The sequence below is a fragment of the Lithobates pipiens genome, unplaced genomic scaffold, assembly GCF_037356315.1.
Source record: "Lithobates pipiens isolate NorthernLeopardFrog02 unplaced genomic scaffold, aLitPip1_a1.2 Scaffold_19, whole genome shotgun sequence".
Classification (NCBI taxonomy): Eukaryota; Metazoa; Chordata; class Amphibia; order Anura; family Ranidae; genus Lithobates; species Lithobates pipiens.
Window position 1 is genome coordinate 108,741,470 of NW_027507764.1, and position 17,051 is coordinate 108,758,520.

General features: G+C 43.4%; 1 protein-coding gene across 3 annotated transcripts in view; it reads left to right on the forward strand.

Moving 5' to 3' along the window:
* LMBR1 (limb development membrane protein 1) overlaps positions 1–17,051 on the forward strand; it is a 251,676-nt gene that overhangs the window by 57,266 nt on the left and 177,359 nt on the right. For all 3 annotated transcript variants that reach the window (XM_077491150.1, XM_077491148.1, XM_077491149.1), the window contains exons 3-4: positions 850–889; positions 7,258–7,397. In XM_077491150.1, the coding sequence (XP_077347276.1) occupies positions 850–889; positions 7,258–7,397 (180 nt within the window). The remainder of the gene's footprint in view (positions 1–849; positions 890–7,257; positions 7,398–17,051) is intronic.

Genomic DNA, 17,051 nt, shown 5'->3' on the forward strand with positions numbered 1-17,051 from the left:
ATCACCCAAACTCCACATCAGACAGACATGGCTCCCAGACCATTCCTCTTCCACCTCCCTATTCAAACCAAAGGCACCCACCCCACCTCTGTTCAGTCTCCAACCCCCACCCAATGCAACCCTGAACAATCTGAGGTCCCATCCATTCTTATCTCTGGACCCCCCCCCTTTCAAATTTCCATGACTTCTTTATCAAGTAATATTCCTAGACTCTTCCAGCCTTCCATTCCTATCCTCTGGTTCTTCCATCTGTTCTTTCTTATTCATGGATTCCTCCTTCCCTATCCCCAGACTCTTCCATTCTCTATCCATGGATTTCACTATCTTTCATTTCTTGTCCCTTGTCCCCTCCAGCCTTCAGTTCTATACCTGGACTCTTCCGTCCTTTAGTTCCTATCTCCAGACTCCTCCATCCTTCCCTTCCTATTTGTGTATTCCTCCTTCCCTATCCCCAAACTCCTCCATCCTTCCTTTCCTATTTGTGTATTCCTCCTTCCCTATCCCCAAACTCCTCCATCCTTCCTTTCCTATTTGTGTATTCCTCCTTCCCTATCCCCAAACTCCTCCATCCTTCCTTTTGATTCTTCCATCCTTCAGTTCTCCTGATCCCTTGAATTTGTTGATGAAAACCTTGGACAGTAATCGTGAAGCATCCTGATGCATCACGGAATCGAACTGAATCGTTGACATAATAATCGTAATCAAATTGAATTCGTGAGACCACTGAAGACCTCTCTACATTTATATCATTAGCTATTTGTTTCTCAGTTTCTTTTGTTAACCCGTTTATTGCAGTGGTATTATAGCTTTGTTTTTAAGTTATTTACAATGGTTCTGTTTATATTACAGATGAGCAAGAGGATGAGGATGCTACTGTCAACCGTGTTTCGTACGTATGCATTATCTTTTTATTTATTTTTTTCACGCAAATTTTACATTTTGGAGAGTGAAATTGTTAGGGAAGTTGTTTGTGAATTGTGGTTAGTTGCTATTAATCCTAAAATAGCGCCCCAAACCCACATGCAATTGCACCCTTGATTAGTGGGTGCAATGTCAAGCTCCTGCAGACACAGAAAAGCATTACTTCTGTATTTCTTACTTGGGCAATATCTTCCATCATGCTTGAGGTGATTGTAGCCGTATTCGTGCACTTGCAATAAGAACAATTGGGTACTGTCCGTGATTCTTTTTTATTTACACTAACATCCAAATTTTCAGGACAAGCTTTGGGGGTGTGTGCCCTTCTTCCCTACAGAAAGTTTTAGCAGAATGTTAAGTAAAACAATCTCTGTAAAAAAATAAAAAAAATAATAATAAAAAAAAATAAATGAATAAAAATAAAAGTGCCCAACAAAAGTGATATTACTCCTAATTACAGTGCTTTAGTGATACATTCTACAAAAATAATGTATCAATTTTTGTATGATTTACCACTACAGCGCTGTATTTTAGAGCAGTAAAAATCTGGCAGGTCTTCTAATGGCTCTCCCCTTCATCCAAGATTCCCCCCCCCCCCCCCCAAAAATAAGAAAAAAAAAAAGTTTTGCCTGCTTTAACCATTTGCCACCCAGGCCAATTCTGACATTTCTCTCCTACATGTAAAAAAATCTTTTTTTTTTTTTTTGCTAGAAAATAACATAGCACCCCCAAACATTTATATATGTTTTTTAGCAGACCCCCTAGAGAATAAAATGGCGGTCATTTCAACTTTTTATCTTGCACAGTATTTGCGCAGCAATTTTTCAACTCGGTTCTTTTAACAAAAAACTGTTTAATGCTTAAAAACAAAACCGAAAAATTAGCCCAATTTTTTGCATAATGTGACAGATGTTGCGTTGAGTAAATAGATACCTAACATGTCACGTTTCAAAATTGCACACACTTGTGGAATGGCGACGAAGTTCAGTACTTAAAAATCCCCATAGGCAACGCTTTACATTTTTACTGGTTACATGTTTTGAGTTACAGTGGAGGTCTAGGGCTAGAATTATTGCTCTCGTTCTAACATTCGCGGAAATACCTCACATGTGTGATTTGAACACTGCTTACATATGTGGCCGCGGCTTACGTATGCGTTTGCTTCTGCGTGCGAGCACACGGGGACAGGGGCACTTTAAACTTTTTTTTTCATCACTTTTATTCCTATTACAAGCAATGTAAACATCCCTTGTAATAGGCATATATAATATATATAATAATATAAGCATGGCAGGTCCTCTTTACAGTGAGATAAGGGGTCAATAAGACCCCACATCTCACCTCTGGGCTGGGAAGCCTGAAATAATTATAAAAAAATAAAAACAATCCTAGCTTCCCAGCTGAGGCGGCGCAGTTTTTTTTTCAAATGCAGAAGCCAGTGATGTCATAACATCGCGCCCAGCCTCCGAACGATCATAGAGGAATCTCTATCTTCGGCATCCAGGGCCGGCGGATCCATTCTCTGACTCACCGATGGCAGGGGTGAGTCGGTAGAAGCACCAGAGGATAAGTTCTCCTTTTCAGGGAAAAATATTGCACGTATTTATGCAAAAAAAAGTGCATTTATTATTCTTGCCTACAGGAGCCTGCAATGCATTACACCAGGGCTCAACAAAACCCGGGCGCCCGGTCGCATTTGCGACTAGAATTAGCGACCTGGCGCCTGGGGCAGCACAGCTGGGGGGTATCCTGTCTCCGTGGAGCCCCCCCGGCGTGATCGCGTCTGGCCGTTCCGCCGACGGCCGGTAATTGAGGCTGCGGCTTTGAGGCCTCCTGCGGTCCTATGATTCCTTCTGGAATATGGCGCCCTCTTGTGGTGGCCGTTGGTATGAAAACCAGCAATGCTAATGGAGATTCCCCTGCCTCTTTTCATTGCCTGCCTATCTCCTTCCCTTTATTTAGAACCCCTAAACATTATATATGTTTTTTATTCTAACACCCTAGAGAATAAAATGGTGGTCGTTGCAATACTGTCTGTCACACCGTATTTGCGCAGCGGACTTACAAGCGCACTTTTTTGGGGAAAAATAATTTATTTAATAAAAAAATAAGACAACAGTAAAGTTAGCTCAATTTTTTTTTTACATTGTGAAAGATAATGCTACGCCGAGTAAATTGATACCCAACATGTCATGCTTCAAAATTACGTCCGCTCATGGAATGGCGACCAACTTTTACCCTTTAAAATCTCCATAGGCGACGTTTAAAAAAATTCTACAGGTTGCACTTTTTGAGTTACAGAGGAGGTCTAGGGCTAGAATTATTTTTGCTCTCGCTCTACCGATCCCGGCGATACTTCACATGTGTGGTTTGAACACCGCTTTCCATATGCGGGCAGGACAGGGTGCGTTTAAAAAAATTTTTTTCTTTCTTATTTCAACTTTTATTTTGATTTTTTTCACTGTTCTTTTAAAAAATAATTGTGTCACTTTTATTCCTTTTACAAGGAATGTAAAAATCCCTTGTAATAGAAAAAAAGCATGACAGGTCCTCTTAAATATGAGATCTGGGGTCAGAGAGACCTCAGATCTCATATTTACACTAAAATGCAATTAAAAAAAATTGTTATTTGAAAATAAATAAATAAAATGTCCCTCTAAGAGCTATGGGCAATAACTTGGAGACAGGTGGCGGGGTGGGGGGAGGCCCTATCTTCCCCTCACTCATCTCCATGTCAGGCCAGGTCCAGATCGCCGTTACGGACCTGGCTCCTAACTTTTTTAGCTGGCTCCTAGATTCCAAGCAAATTTGTCAAGCCCTGCAATACACCCATGATAAGTGGGTGCAATGTCAAGCTCCTGCAGTCACTTCTGAACAACTGCCACCGAAGCAGATGGACTTGTAATTCTCAATGAGCTGCGAGGGTGCTGATGAGTACCCTAGTAGTCCATTAACATTTTCTACAGCTTGATAACGGCCCATACAGAGATATGAACAGAAAACTGTGTCAGTGGTCTAAAAGGGCACTCATCAGCAACCTAAAAGTTCATTGAGAACTACAAGTCCATCTGCTGGCGGGTTTTTTCGATGTATACAAAAGGCTTATTTCTCTCAAATGTAATTGTTATTCACACTTCTGTCTAAATCGGTGTTAGTGATCACTTCCCCTGGCTGAGATAATCCATCCATCTCACAGGTGTGGCATATCAAGATGCTGATTAGACAGCATGATTATTGCACAGGTGTGCTTTAGGCTGGCCACAATAAAAGACCACTGTAAAATGTGCAGTTTCTACTGTATTAGGGGTCGGGGGTACGAAAACCAGTCAGTATCTAGTGTGACTACCATTTTCCTCATGCAGTGCATCGCATCTCCTTGGCATAGAGTTGAGCAGGTTGTTGATTGTGGCCTGTGGAATGTTGGTCCATTCCTCTTCAATGGCTGTGCGCTCTTGCTGGATATTGGCAGGAACTGGAACACGCTGTCGTATACGCCGATCCAGAGCATCCCAAACAAGCTCAATGGGTGACATGTCCGTTCAGTATGCTGGCCATGCAAGATCTGGGATGTTTTCAGCTTCCAGGAATTGTGTACAGATCCTTTGAACATGGGGCCGTGCATTATCATGCTGCAACATGAGGTGATGGTCGTGGATGAATGGCACAACAATGGGCATCAGGATCTTGTCGCGGTATCTCGGTGCATTCAAAATGCCATCAATAAAATGCACCTCTGTTTGTTGTCCATAGCATACGCCTGCCCATACCATAACCTCACTGCCACCATGGGCCACTTGATCTACTTCATTGACACCAGCAACCCGCTCACCCACACGATGCCATACACGCTATTTGCCATCTGCCCTATACAGTGAAAACCCATGATTCATCTGTGAAGAGAACACCTCTCCAAAGAGCCAGATGCCATAGAATATGAGCATTTGCCCACTCAAGTCGGTTACAACAACAAACTGCAGTTGGGTCGAGACCTCGATGAGGACAAAAAACATGCAGATGAGCTTCCCTGAGATGGTTTCTGACAGTTTGTGCAGAAATTTTTGGTTATGCAAAGCGATTGTTGCAGCAGCTGTCTGGGTGGCTGGTGTCAGACTATCTTGGAGGTGAAGATGATGGATGTGGAGGTCCTCAGCTGGTGTGGTTGCACATAGTCTGTGGTTGTGAGTCCAGTTGGAAGTACTGCCAAATTCTCTGTAATGCCTTTGGAGAGACGGCTTATGGTAGAGAAATTAACACTAAATTCAAGGGCAACAGCTCTGGTGGAGATTCCTGCAGTCAGCATGGCGATTGTGCGCTCCTTCAAAACTTGCGACATCTGTGGCAACTGTGTGATAAAACTGCACATTTTAGAGTGCCCTTTTATTGTGGCCAGCCTAAGGCACACCTGTGCAATAATCATGTTGTCTAATCAGCATCTTGATATGCCACACCTGTGAGGTGGATGGATTATCTTGGCAAAGGAGAAGTGCTCACTAACACAGATTTGGACAGATTTGTGAACAATATTTGAGAGAAATCGGCCTTTTGTGTACATAGAAAAAGTCGTAGATCTTTGCATTCAGCTCGTGATAAATTGGGGCAAACACAAGTGTTGCGTTTTATAATTTTGCTCAGTGTAATTACTGCGGCCAACCCTCTTCACTTTTTCGATGCTCCCTGGAAGTGTGCGAGCACTGGACCTCCTCCCATACAATGCAGCTCTGCTGGCTGCAACTGTCAGGTCACCTGAATCCAGGTGACAGATGCACACCTTTGGAGTCAGGAGAGCACCTGACTCCAACAGAAGAGTAAGTATGTGCCAATACAGGTAAGTAATATCCCTACTACCCAGTGAACCTGTTACTAGGGATGAGCCATACATACGTGTGTTCAGTTTTCAGGAGATTTGCTGAAATGTGCTGAAGTTCTTAATGCAAATGCAAACCACATTGATGTCAATAGGAGCTGATTAATTTACTAAAATATTCAACATGTTATACATACCTGCTGTGCGCAATGGTATTGCACAGAGCGACCTGAGCCTCCTTTTCTGGTGTCCCTCGCTAGCGCCCTGGGCGCTTTTTCTTCTTTGTGGCCCCTTAGCAAGCAGGGGCGCGTGGGTGGCACATTCTGTGATCACCAAGTCTTTTGGACTCGGGTGATCGCAGAACAGGGTAAAGGGCCAATCACACAGCAGGCCCTTTATCACGTGATCAGCTGAAGGCCAATGACAGCTGATCACGGAAGTAAACAGAAGCCGTTTATGGACCAGCATGAGGAGAAAGGAATAAAGCTAGTAAACGGCTTCTGTTAAAGCGACATAGGTCCCTGCCTCAGTGCCTATATGTGATGCTACTTTGTGCCACCCAGTGCCACTTATCAGTGCCCACAAGTGCTGCTAATCAGTGCCTCATCATTGGTGTCATCCATTAGTGCCACTTATCAGTGCTGCCTCATCAGTTACCATCAGTGCAGCCATGTCAGTGCCCATCCGTGCTGCCTCATCAGTGCAGCCTATCAGCATCCATCAGTGCAGCCTCACCAGTGCACATTAGTGAAGTAGAAAAATTACCTGTTTGCAAAATTTTATAACTATGAAAAATGTATATATTTTTTTTCCCCAAAATTTGTCTTTTTTTTTTTTTGTTTAGCAAAAAATAAAAAACCCAGTGGTGATTAAATACCACCAAAAGAAAGCTCTATTTGTGTGAAAGAAATGATAAAAGTTTTGTTTGGGTACAGTGTAGCATGACCACACAAGTGTCATTCAAAGTGCGACAGCGCTGAAAGCTGAAAATTGGCCTGAGCAGGAAGGGGGTAAAAAGGCCCAGTAGGCAAGTGGGTTAAAACAGCAGAGCTAAAAAAAAAAGACAACTATCTTCCTAGGATACTAGCAAAAAGCTGAGGCATACTCCCAGTAGGAGGGTTATACACTGTATTGGCCTGCAGTTTTCTTTTTGCCGGTGTGGAATCCTCCTGTAGGCAGCCGTATGATTTTGGGATTTAGGACTTCCTGCACCCCTCACTGGTCTCCAGTAAAATAATTTTACAGTAAGTACAAAAATATTTTTCTTAGCTAATATTTTATGTAAAATGTAGTGAGTCACGAAAGGCAAAGGCACATATCTTTCTAGTCTGAGTTTGGTTTGTTCTGATTACTGTATATGCAGTCACTGGAGCATGATGAATTTGGAATGATAGTATTGGGTGCCCTCTTGAGGCATATTTTCGAACTGCAATTGTATATTTTTTTTCAAGCTTGCATTTTAAAGGCAATGGTTTTGTAAATACTACTGCCTAATTTACTTTTAGACCAACCGGTACTTGTTTTTTCTCTTCCAGACTGTTCCTGAGTACATTCACACTGGCAGTTTCAGCTGGTGCCGTGCTGCTTCTTCCTTTCTCCATTATTAGCAATGAGATTCTGCTGTCCTTCCCTAAAAGCTACTATATCCAATGGCTGAATGGATCTCTAATTCATGGTTAGTAAATGTTGTTACTTAAATGAAACTATTTGTGAAGCAATTTACTTTCTATATGGATTTGTGACATTGGTATAATTTGACAAATGATAAAAATTATTTCTGTTATTAAATTGATACTAAACACATAGTTTAATTTACATTGTCCCTTATATTTGTGTATGCAAATGATAGTACAGTTGTTATTTTAATAAAACAAAAAACAAACAAACCTCTAAGTAACTTTTTCCTAATTGATATACAGCTGTCACACGACCCAGCTTTTCCCAGCCTGTCTGCAGTGAAAGATGAGCAGGAGGAGTCTCTAGTTCTGTGCGGCTGGTCACATGTTCAAAGAAAAACAAAAAACAGCCTTTTGGTATACAGAATAAAAATAAATAATTTGTTTCAAACTTTTTTTAAATCCTCATCAAAATGTATATTTAAAATTAAATCTTTATTTTTGTCAATAACATTATGTGGGCAGATTTCTGCCAGTCACAGGCTGTGTCACACCCCTCCATCGTGTGTCTTAGAATAAGAGGGAGGTGAACAATCCATCAGGCAAGATATAATATCTCATTCCATTGCATTTAGCTGGTTAGTGAGCATGGAGGAGGAGGAAGGTAGTGGGCTGTCATTTACCACTGTGTATACACCCACATGTTTGACTCTATAGTCACTTGGGCTGCTCAGATGTGATGGGGAGTAAATGCTCAGCATAGAAACTCACTGAAATCTGAGCATGTGCACTAGCTGCTAAAGCCGCTCTGCAAAATTCTCTACTGCAGTGGGGACATGGACAGAAGGTGGAAATGGAGAGCAGTAGGATCAAACAGATTTTTTTATTTTTTTTTGCAAAATACAAAAAACGAATCTCATAGTGACTGAGTGAGTATGAAAAGCATGTAATGCACCATTTATTGATAGTTTTTTTTTTTTTTGATGCGGGTTAATAACAATTTAACTGACACATACAGTGAATGTTTGTACATATGTTCTCTATATTTGTATTAGATGTTCACTTGTCAATTATTTTTAATTGGCTCGAAATGCTCTACCAGGTATATGGGACCTGGCAGGGACCCTGCGGCATGTCTGCACATACACTAAGCCTCCGTTCACACTATTGCGATGTGGGAACCAGCTCGATTCCAGCGCGGGTTCCCGCATGACATCTCCCTCGCAGGCAATTTACACTGCCCTCTGCGAGTGTCAATACAAATTTAAAGTAGAGCTCCACCCAAAAGGGAAAGTAAAGCTTTTAGGACTAATTTCTGGCTCCTCTTGCACAATTGGCCACTTCCTTTCTGAATGCCGCATTGCTCTGAAAATAAGTTTGCCTCCCTCCCCCCTGCACTGACGTGTCCCAGAAGACTGCATCCATCAATCGCGATGCGCAGTGAGACTCGGAAATGTGCTATGGGCACCTGCCAAAAGATCTGTTTGCTGATCTCCTCTTGATAGTATGAACCCATTTCCGGGTTTGGAGTTGGGAAAGAAGCTGATCGGCATCAACAAAATGCAAGGAGGTGATGTTGGGGATCTATTAGACACCTCATATCTCCTTAAAGAGGAGCCTCAGTCACTTCTGGAAAAATTAAGTCACCAGCTACAAAATCTGTAGCCGCTGACTTTTATTAAACAGACACTCACCTGTCCAAAATCCAGCGCCACCCTCATCCAAGCCGGTTCTTTTAGCGGTCTTCGGGTCCCCGGTGCCAACATGTGAACTATGAGAAACAGGCTGCCACTCCTTGTGACATCACAACTTGCTGCCCAATGTGCATGCGTGAGCCACTCTGCGATTTTTGAAAATTCCTGCAGCCTTCTGGGACCTGTGATATATCCCAAAAGGATGAGAGCCAGGAGGTGGGGAGGACAACTTCTGGTGGATCAGCAGCGATGATCTGACCAGACTTGGGAGTGGGTACCTGTAACTTTTTGGCAGAAGTTTTGCTTTAAGACCTCACACTGCCACTATCAAACATGTAGTGTTTTTTTTCAACAGTGCAGAATTACACTGAACATTTACCTGCATTCTTAGGTGTGGTCAGCTTAGCTAAATTTAGAGAATATATACTTCTGTGCATCCAGAATCTGATTAGACACTCTAAACGCATGTAAACGTGACTAAACGGCAGAGTGTCTCCTTGTTGTAGTGTTAATAAACTCATTAGGACCATGTCCGCCAAAATTTCTCATAGGTATCCCTACTGGTAGTGAGGAATCTTCCAGCTGTCTGATATCTGACTATCCAGATGGAAATGGTGGGGGCTTGGTGTGGTCACCAGGACTCCTGCAACTTTATCGTCAGTCTGTGTCACTGGCTACTTCCTAGTTGTAGTTTCTAACAACTGATCACAAGCTAAGGTTGAGGTGGGTGTTCCACTTCTACGTTGTCTGTACACTCGGCTAAGCCACAGTCCAGGTAGACAGACACACAGTGCCTCGATCCCAGCAACCTTCTCCGGTAAGGGTGATGATAATTTTTCCAGTAAGCTGGTAGTTTTTCTGTGGTGATGGAGCAGTGGATCTGCATTATTGATTGCTAGCACTTGAAGTTCTCAAACTATATGGTCTATTAACAATATTGACTTCTGTGTTTGTTTTTTTTATTTCATGTTGTGTCTGAGTAGCTACAGTATCTCAAAGTGAAAATGACCAAATTGGGCCCAAAGTGTCAATATTTTTTATGGCCACCATTATTTTCTAGCACTGCCTTAACCCTCTTGGGCTTGGAGTTCACCAGAGCTTCACAGGTTGCCACTGAAGTCCTCTTCCACTCCTCCAAGATGACATCACGGAGCTGGTGGATGTTAGAGACCTTGGGCTCCTCTACCTTCCGTTTAAGGATGCCCCATAGATGCCCATTAGGGTTTAGGTCTGGAGACATGCTTGGCCAGTCCATCACCTTTACCCTCAGCTTCTTTAGTAAGGCAGTGGTGTCAGAAACCATGAAACAGACTGAGACAGAAGTACAATCAAATCACACTTGTTTATTAATAAAAAGGTAAATAGAAAAGAGCGTAGTCAAGCATAGCCAGAGTCCTGTAGCCAGATCGGGTAGTCAGCCAGTCCAAAGTTCATTAACCAGATCGGGTAATCAGCCAGGCCGGAAGTCAGGGATCCAAGGAGAGCAACCGCAAGCAGGATAAGAAGCCAGGTGGGATATCAGCAAGCCAGTCTTGAAACAAACAGCAGGAGATGGTTCCCTGTGATGTGACCAATGCGAAGGCAAATGAAAAGGTGAGCAGGTCAGACAAGCATCATCGGGAACAGCTGGAAACTGTGGAAAGAGAAGAGAGCTGGCAATTAGCCGACAGCTGAGCGGCCAGCCCAAAGGAGGAAGGGCTAAGCCAGCCCTGACAAGTGGTCGTCTTGGGGGTGTGTTTGGGGTCGTTATCATGTTGGAATACCGCCCTGCTGCCCCGTCTCTGAAGGGAGGAGATCATGCTCTGCTTCAGTATGTCACAGTACATGTTGGCATACATGGTTCTCTCAATGACCTGTAGCTCCCCAGTGCTGGCAGCACTCATACAGCCCCAGACCATGACACTCCTACCACCATGCTTGACTGTAGGCAAGACACACTTGTCTTTGTACTCCTCACCTGGTTGCCGCCACGCACGCTTGACACCATCTTAACCAAATAAGTTTATCTTGGTCTCATCTGACCACAGGACATGGTTCCAGTAATCCACGTCCTTAGTCTGCTTGTCTTCAGCAAACTGTTTGCAGACTTTCTTGTGTATCATCTTTAGATGAGGATTCCTTCTGGGACGACAGCTATGCAGACCAATTTGATGCAGTGTGCGTCATATGGTCTGAGCACTGACAGGCTGACCCCCCCACTCTTCAACCTCTGCAGCAATGCTGGCAGCACTCGTATGTCTATTTCCCAAAGACAACTACTGGATATGACACTGAGCATGTGCGCTCAACTTCTTTGGTCGACCATGACGAGGCCTTTTCTGAGTGGAACCTGTCCTGATAAAGCCCTGTATAGTTTAGGCAACAATTCTTTTTTTCAGATCCTCAGAGTTCTTTGCCATGAGATGCCATGTTGAACTTCCTGTGACCAGTATGAGAGAGTGAGAGCGATTACACCAAATTTATCACACCTGCTCCCTATTCACACCTGAGACCTTGTAAAACTAACGAGTCACATGACATCGGGGAGGGAAAATGGCCAATTGGACCCAGTTTGGACATTTTCACTTAGGGGTGTACTCACTTTTGTTGCCAGCAGTTTAGACATTAATGGGTGTGTGTTGAGTTATTTTGAGGGGACAGCAAGTTTACACTGTTATACAAGCTGTACACTCACTACTTTACATTGTAGCAAAGTGTCATTTCTTCAGTGTTGTCACATGAAAATATAGAATAAAATATTTCCAAAAACATGAGGGGTGTACTCACTTTTGTGAGATACTGTTTATCAGTGATTGATGTAAATTTGTTCTAAGCTGTTTTGCTATGTTTTTAAAGGTCAAGTTCAACTTAAAAAAAATAAAAAAAAATAAAATAAATGCTCATCTTTTTACAGATAAAAAATGTGCATTTATTTCTCTTTTTTATTAGGAGCTTGGAAAGCAGGCTCTTGCAGACTCAACAGTGCTATGGTAGTTCATTGGGGACTACAAGCCAACAGGAAAGGCTTTTCCATTCACAGAACTCTGTAAATGACTGACACGGCTTGGCAGGTGGAGCTCCACGCAGTCACATTCTTTTCAGATTGTGACAGAGAGCATGGAGAGCATCACAACAGGTAGCTTGGGGGGGTCCGGGTCCAGTGGATTTGTAACATGCCATGCTACACCCTGAATATGGGTACCCCTCATTTCTTTGTAAGTGGGCAAACTTACAAAATCTGTAGGGGATCAATTATTTTCCCCACTGTAAGGATGACAGGTCCTCTTCATGGAGAGAAGGAGTGGAAGGTATTTGGTACAACACAACCCCTCCCTGGATCAGGACGTCTCTCCAAACTGGATAAAAGAGCCAGGAGGAAACTGGTCAGAGAGGCTATGAAGAGGCCTACAGCAACTTTGAAGCAGTTGCAGGAATTTATGACAGAGCAGTTATTGTGTGCATGTGACAACAATATCACAAATTCTCCACAAATGTGGCTTGTATAGGAGGGTTGCAAGAAAAAAAGCCGCTCCTCAAGAAAGGCCACATACAGTCACGACTGAGCTTTACCAAACACACCTTGAAGGTTCTGAGGCCACATGTAAAAAGATGTTATGGTCAAATGAGACTAAAATTGAATTATTTGGCCTCAACAGCAAACAATATGTCTGGCGGAAATCCAGTACAGCTCACCATCCAAATAACACCATTCTTACAGTAAAGTATTGAGGTGGTAATATCTTGTTCTGGGGTGTTTCTCTGTAGCAGGGACTGGAGCACTTGCCAGGATAGAAGGAAAAAAATGGATGTGGCAAAATACTGTCAAATTCTTGAGGAAAATCTGCTGCCCTCTGCCAGAGAGTTGTCAATGAGAAGAAGGTTTACCTTCCAACATGACAATGACCCAAAAATGAACGCAGTGGTTGAAGGAGAAAAACATGAATGTCCTTGCATGGCATATTACGAGCCCAGACTTTAAACACCATTGAAAATCTGTGGAATGAATTGAAGACTGCAGTCCACAAATCGTTACCATCAAATTTAACTGAACTTGAGAAATTCTGCAAAGAAGAGTGGGCAAATATTGCAAGGTCTAGATGTGCAAAGTTAGTAGAGACCTATCCCAACGTCTAAAGACTAATTTAAAACAAAAGGTGGTTCTACAAAATACTGACATAAGGGGGGTGATCTTTTTTTCTCTTAGCTTATCTGACCAAATCTGTGATTCTGTTTTTTTATGTTTTATTTTTTTCTGACATGTTATCTTTCACTTGGATGTTATATGTGTCACCGAGTAAATGCATCTGGATAAAACAGGCTGCACAGCAAAAAAAGGGATTATTTTAAAAGGGGGCGATTATTTTATATACCCACTGTAGTTTTCTATCTTTTTCAGTGTTTTTCTTTTTATTTTTATTTTTTTATTTTTTTAGTTTTAGTGGTGTTCTGTTAGTCACCACTAGATGGGGGTGAAGCTGCATGAATCCTATTTATTTTGTGTTTAAATTACAACTGTAAGTAATACTACGTCTCCTATTTATGTTTGCTGTTTCATAGGCAGGTGGGCCTCAGGTACAGCCCAGCTCCTCTATAATGCCATGTATGAGTTTTATTTAACATTTTTGCTTAACAATTTAGACCATGGAGTAGAAACATATTGTAATGTTTGCTATTCGGCAGACAATTTAGATTTTGTAAAGAATGTTTTGTGCATCTTGAGGGCATGTGTAATGTATACATAACATTTGAGTCATGTTCAAGCATATCCAGTATAGCCAGATGCACTTACCTGCAGCTCCAATGGAAAAAGCACAATCCTGCTGAATCCTAACCCTGCAGTTTCAAATTTGATCTCTATGGGCTCATGTACCCTGCATCTCAAAGAAGCTCACAGAAGGGGCTCCTACAGCTTTTTTGAGCTCTCATTTTTTTCTCCCTGAAAACCCCCCTCCATGTTAGCCAATGTGTCCATGCACACTATGGCTTTTTCAGAAGTGTACAGGCATATGCTCTTACAGTCAGAAAAAACCCCCCACCAAAAGCTTTTGAGAGGAGCTTTCTAGCAGGAAAGATGCCCAAGTGCCCGAAAAACATGAAAAAAAGCTCAAAGAAGCTCAAAAATGCACAAAGCAAAAAGGAAAAATTAGCCGAGGGGAGGGTTTGGGAAAAAGACGCTTATGCTCAAAAAAGCTCAAGGAAGCGCAATAAAAACGCGCAAAAGAGCACAAAAAAACACACAAGCTTCTTCAAGCTTTAAGGACAAAGAAAAGCTAAAATGCCTGTAAAAGCAGTGTACATGTTCCCTATACTTGCTTTGCTGACCTGGACAGAGCGTGGGCATTGCAACAAGAGGGGTTTGCTCCATTTTCACATGGAATTCACCAAGCCTTCCTCTAGAGCTGCACAATTCTGGCTAAAATGAGAATCACAATTGTTTTTCTTAGAATAAAGATCACAATTCTCTCATGATTCCCATGGCGTAACATCATCTTTCACATTACAGACAAAAAAAAAAAACCAGGCTAACTTTTTATTTTTTTTTAATTCATTGTATTTTTTTGTTCCCAACAAAATGCAAGACTGCTGTGCAAATACTGTGTGACATAAAATATTGCAACAACCATTCTTTTATTGGGGGCGTGGCTTGATGGTGAAGAGAGCAGATGTGTAGAGGCACAGCTCCGGCTACCGAACCAAATCCTGCAGCCATCCTAGGTCCATTTTCCTCCGGACTGGCACCAAAATACTGTGGGAATACTTCAAGCTGGAGCACATGGTGAAATATGGGACAGCTAGCCCGGTTCAGGTGGCAAGATGCTGCCGGAACACAAGCAGAGCAGCAGCTGTCCACCACAGCTTCACACAGACATCCTGCAGCCTCGGTGAGTGACTCTGTCCCTGCCTTGTTTGATACCCAGCCAGATCCACTACAGGCACAGGACTCCCCTCTGAATAATACGGACAGCTCAGGCCCCAGTTCCCCTTCCACAGAACCTACACTTGCCACCATAATGCTAGCTATACAGGACTGTAAGTCCTCCCTCGCTACACAAATTGCATCCATCCGCATGAATTTCTCTTTACTGAAACAAGATGTGCAAAATCTGAGGGACAGAATGGGCATTACAGAGGAACGTATTGGCTCCCTGGAGCATGTAGTACACCCTTTATCTGTTAATGTGAGAGATCAAACGGGTGAACTGGCGGCCCTCCGTGCAAAAATAGACGATTTGAAAATTTGTTTACGTAGGAACAATCTTCACTTTGTGGGGTTCCCGGAGCATGAAGAAGGCTCCCACCCCGAAAAATTCCTATATACCGGGTTGAGGGATATTTTTGGGACAGAGGCACCCTCCTTCTCCTATGTTATTGAACGTGCAAACCCCCCCCCCCTCCCTCCCCACCCCGCATTCCCCTCCTTCTGGAGCTCCCCCGCGCTCCATCGCACGGATCCTTAACTTTCAAGACAAAGTTGCCATTTTGCGTTGTCTTGCATGAGAGAAAGGCCCATTGAAGTATAATGGAAACACCAATTCGGTTTACCCTGGCTCTTCAGCTGATGTTCAGTGACAACGTATCTCCTTCCCAGCGGTAAAAAATAGCCTATGCACAGAGGGTCTCTCCTACGCCATGCTTTTTTCCACAATACTGCACTTTATCCATGATGGCAAGGCTCACTTTTTTTCACCAACCCTAAAGAAGCCATGGCATGGCTGAATGACCGGTATGGTAATGTACCACGACGCAGAGCAGTTTGAACACAAATGACTGATCTCCCTGCATATCTTTATTTGTTGCTGTCTGGCGGTTTCACCACTCACCATGTCTATGGGATGTCACCCGCAGTTGGTCTTCAATCCTGAGAAAAAAGTGCAACCCCCTTTCCTATTGGTTCCAGAAATTGAACCTTAATGTTTACAACCTGTTCAAGTTGAAGCAGTTCAGATCAAAACCCTTTCATTTACTGAGGCCAAATCCACTTTGCCAAAGATGTTAATATGTTATTATATCCTTCTTGCATCCCCTCCACAGCAAGTGTTGCCTATCCTGAAGCCGGATTGCTTCAATGCTGAAGCATTTTTTTTCTCATCTCCTGTTTTGTGGTACGGGAGCCCAGAGCCGGTACAAAGGGGGGGGGGGGGGCGGCATCAGGTGCGGATGCCCTGGGCGGTACAATTTATTGGGGGTGGGGGGGGTGCGCAGTGAAGTGTCCTTCTAAAACGGCCACAGCAGTCGTTAAATGGTGGCCCATGCATGGACCGAGCGATGCTTTTGCCCGGACCACCAGGCCGCCAGTGTAGTAGCAGTCACTGGCTTGCTGGGACTGGGGGTTTCCCAGCAACCAGTGACGTTGCGTGTGTGCGCCCCGCCTCCTGACCGCGGCTCTCACTCCCATTCTTCTGTCACAAGAGCGCCTGACCAGTTGAGATGTCATGTTCATGCTCCGGCCTGCCCCCTGCTACTCGAGGCTCCCATTTTTCTGTCACAAGATTGCCCAGCCGGGTGTGACATCAGGTGCTCGCTCCGCCCCATCCTCCTGCTACTCGGGGCTCCCGGTTCCTGTCCTGATTCTCACTTGCAAGATATATCTCACAGCTCTCCTCCCCACTGCAGCTTGTGCTGACTACTCCTGAGCTCAAGGTATGTGGGGCACATGTTTCCTAAGCTGCACACTGATGGGCATAACTTGTTAAGGGCCACCCTGGCCATAGTTTTTTAAGGGGCACACTGATCGGCATAATTTGTTGTGCCCACCAGAGTGCCCCTTAACATAAAATGTGCCCATCAACATGCTACTTATTTGCTCTGATGGGCATATTTTATTTTAAGAGCAACGCTAATAAGCACATTTTATGCTAAGGAGCACACGGATGGGCCCATTTTGTTATGCCCATCAGAGTGCCCCTTAACATAAAATATGCCCATCAGCCTGACCCTTAACATAAAATAAGTAGCATGCTGATGGGCACATTTTATGTAAAGAGCACTCTGATATGCATATTTTATGTTAAGGGGCACTCTGATGGACATAACAAAATG